Raw genomic sequence first — 2379 nt, 5'->3', positions numbered from 1 at the left:
ATCTATTTCGAGACAGGGTTTCTCTGTAGCTAGTCCTGGTCTTGAGGAGAGATAAGCCTGCCTCTGCCGCCCAAGTACTGGGATTAAAGGCACGCACCACCACTGCCCGGCTGCTGAGAGTGATTTCAAAGATAGCTAAAGTTTTGTTTTGGGTTAGCAAGATGACTCCATCATGAGTAAGGGTGCTTGCTGCCAAGTTTGACACCCTGAGTTTGATCCCCAGAACCCTTATAGTAGAAGAAGAGCTCTAAGTCTCCCTCAAATTGTCCTCTGATTTTGCTTGCATATGGTGCAATACATAAATTAAAACAAAACAACACCGAATATAGTGGTGCACACCTTTAATCCCTGTTAAAGGTAGACAGGTCTTTTTGAGTTTCAGGCCAGCTTGATCTGCATGATGAATTCCAGGCCATCCAGGACTACACAGGAAGACCTTGTCTCAAAGAACAAAAATATAAAATAAACAAACAAATCCTTTGTTCCAAGTTTCTTTTTTGAGGCTAGGGATATAACGCAGTTGGCAGAGTGCTTGTCAACATGCATAAAGCCCCTCTGTTATATCCCCAGCATTGCATAAAGCAAGTCTGGTGGTCCCACACTCAGGAGGTGGAGAGAAAAGGATCAGGAGTTCATATGCCACTCTTTTTTTTTTTTTTTTGGTTTTTCGAGACAGGGTTTCTCTGTGGCTTTGGAGCCTGTCCTCCAAAACTAGCTCTGTAGACCAGGCTGGTCTCGAACTCACAGAGATCTGCCTGTCTCTGCCTCCCTAGTGCTGGGATTAAAGGCATGCGCCACCATCGCCCGGCTTCATATGCCACTCTTGAATGCATAAAGAGTTTGGTGCCAGCCTCAGCTACCTGAGACCCAGCCTCTAAAGTTTTTTTCTTAAATAAATAAATAAGTAAATAAATAAATAAATAAATGGCTATTGTTTATCTCCATCTTATACTGATGTATGTATATAATTTTATTTTATTCTATTTTATTTTTAGGCCAGTGTTCTAGCTTCCAGTTCTACTGCAGCAGCTGCTACTCTTTCTCTGGCTAATTCAGATGTCTCACTGCTAAACTACCAATCAGCTTTGTACCCGTCGTCTGCTGCACCAGTTCCTGGAGTTGCCCAGCAAGGTGTTTCTTTACAACCTGGAACCACCCAGATCTGTACTCAGACAGATCCGTTCCAACAAACATTTATAGTGTGTCCACCTGCTTTCCAGAGTAAGTGTGGGAACTCACTCCTGTTCTTACTTAGTAGGACTTTGGACTTTCCCACTGTAGGCAGGTCTAGTTGTTTAGTTCTGCTTTTTGACAAGTTTAAACTCTGATGATGAAGAAAGCTGGAATTGGGAGCTGTCACAAAGTAATTTCCCCTTTACATTGATTTTTCTCTAATTAATAATATTGCCTGATGGATTAGAGGAGCTGTTTGTGTTTCCTTAACTTAATTCCCTCATAATGTGTTTGTGCCCACTGAAGCAAAATACCATTTATCTGTAGAAGCATATATATGTCTTAGTATGTAGAATATGTGTATCTTTAAATTGCCAAAATCAGAATTGTTATGTATCGAATCTAGCTTCATTCTGTTTTAAACTAAAATAAAATGTTATTTTATTATAGGATATAAACAGTTAAGAATATAGAAACTAAAAAATTCATTCAGTAATACAGACTGTTATTTTTGAAGTGAAATTCTACAAGCAAGCTGAAGTTCTTGTGGGGAAGGCATTAAGACATGTGCTTCAGCCTGACTCATAGTCTTCAGACTCCCATTCCAATAAGATTAATATTCACATTCCCATGCTTTCTTATTGTTTTCATTATTATTTTCTACTCCAGTCTGCTCAATTCTTTCCCACCCCCTCCCTAAAATATGGGAAATGTGTGTTGATTGTTTTGGTAAGCTATTTGGAAGGCTAAATTATTTTGAGTCTTTTCTGACAACACACTTGGCTTTCCCTTAAAAGTCTGTCAGGCCAGTGTAGTGGCTCACACCTCTAAATCCGACAGGAAGATTGTGGAACCATCCAGGCAGTATAGTAAGATGGCATCTTCCAAAAAAAAGTCAAAGTGAAAACAGGAAACAAGCTAGACTGAGACAGCAAACGCGTGTTCTCTGTGTGACCCTAGATCTAACCCCGCCTGTCCTCACCCACCTCTCCATGTGAGTGTATTTATGGGTGTGTTTGTAGGTCTTGAAATTAGAAAAGGGATGGTGGTGGGGAGAAGAGATCTTAGGGGAGGTGGGAAACTTGCAGGGGGGGTGGGGAGGATTAGGACCATGGAGAGGACAAATGAGAGAAAGGTATCATGACCTGTGTATGAGGATGCTGTACACATGTATGCAAACCAAAACACCTGTGTATGAGGATGCTG

The 2379-nt window shown here is 40.9% G+C and overlaps 1 protein-coding gene across 4 annotated transcripts in view; it reads left to right on the top strand.

Moving 5' to 3' along the window:
- The window catches only part of Hipk1 (homeodomain interacting protein kinase 1), an 84675-nt gene that overhangs the window by 63643 nt on the left and 18653 nt on the right, over nucleotides 1–2379 (top strand). For all 4 annotated transcript variants that reach the window (XM_013349889.2, XM_026784017.1, XM_005357143.2 and 1 more), the window contains one exon: nucleotides 996–1221. In XM_013349889.2, coding sequence (XP_013205343.1) covers nucleotides 996–1221 — 226 coding nt within the window. The remainder of the gene's footprint in view (nucleotides 1–995; nucleotides 1222–2379) is intronic.

Source organism: Microtus ochrogaster, chromosome 21 (genome assembly GCF_000317375.1).
Source record: "Microtus ochrogaster isolate Prairie Vole_2 chromosome 21, MicOch1.0, whole genome shotgun sequence".
Taxonomy (NCBI): Eukaryota; Metazoa; Chordata; class Mammalia; order Rodentia; family Cricetidae; genus Microtus; species Microtus ochrogaster.
Note: the sequence above shows the minus strand (reverse complement) of the source record. Positions and strands in the feature narration are given on the sequence as shown.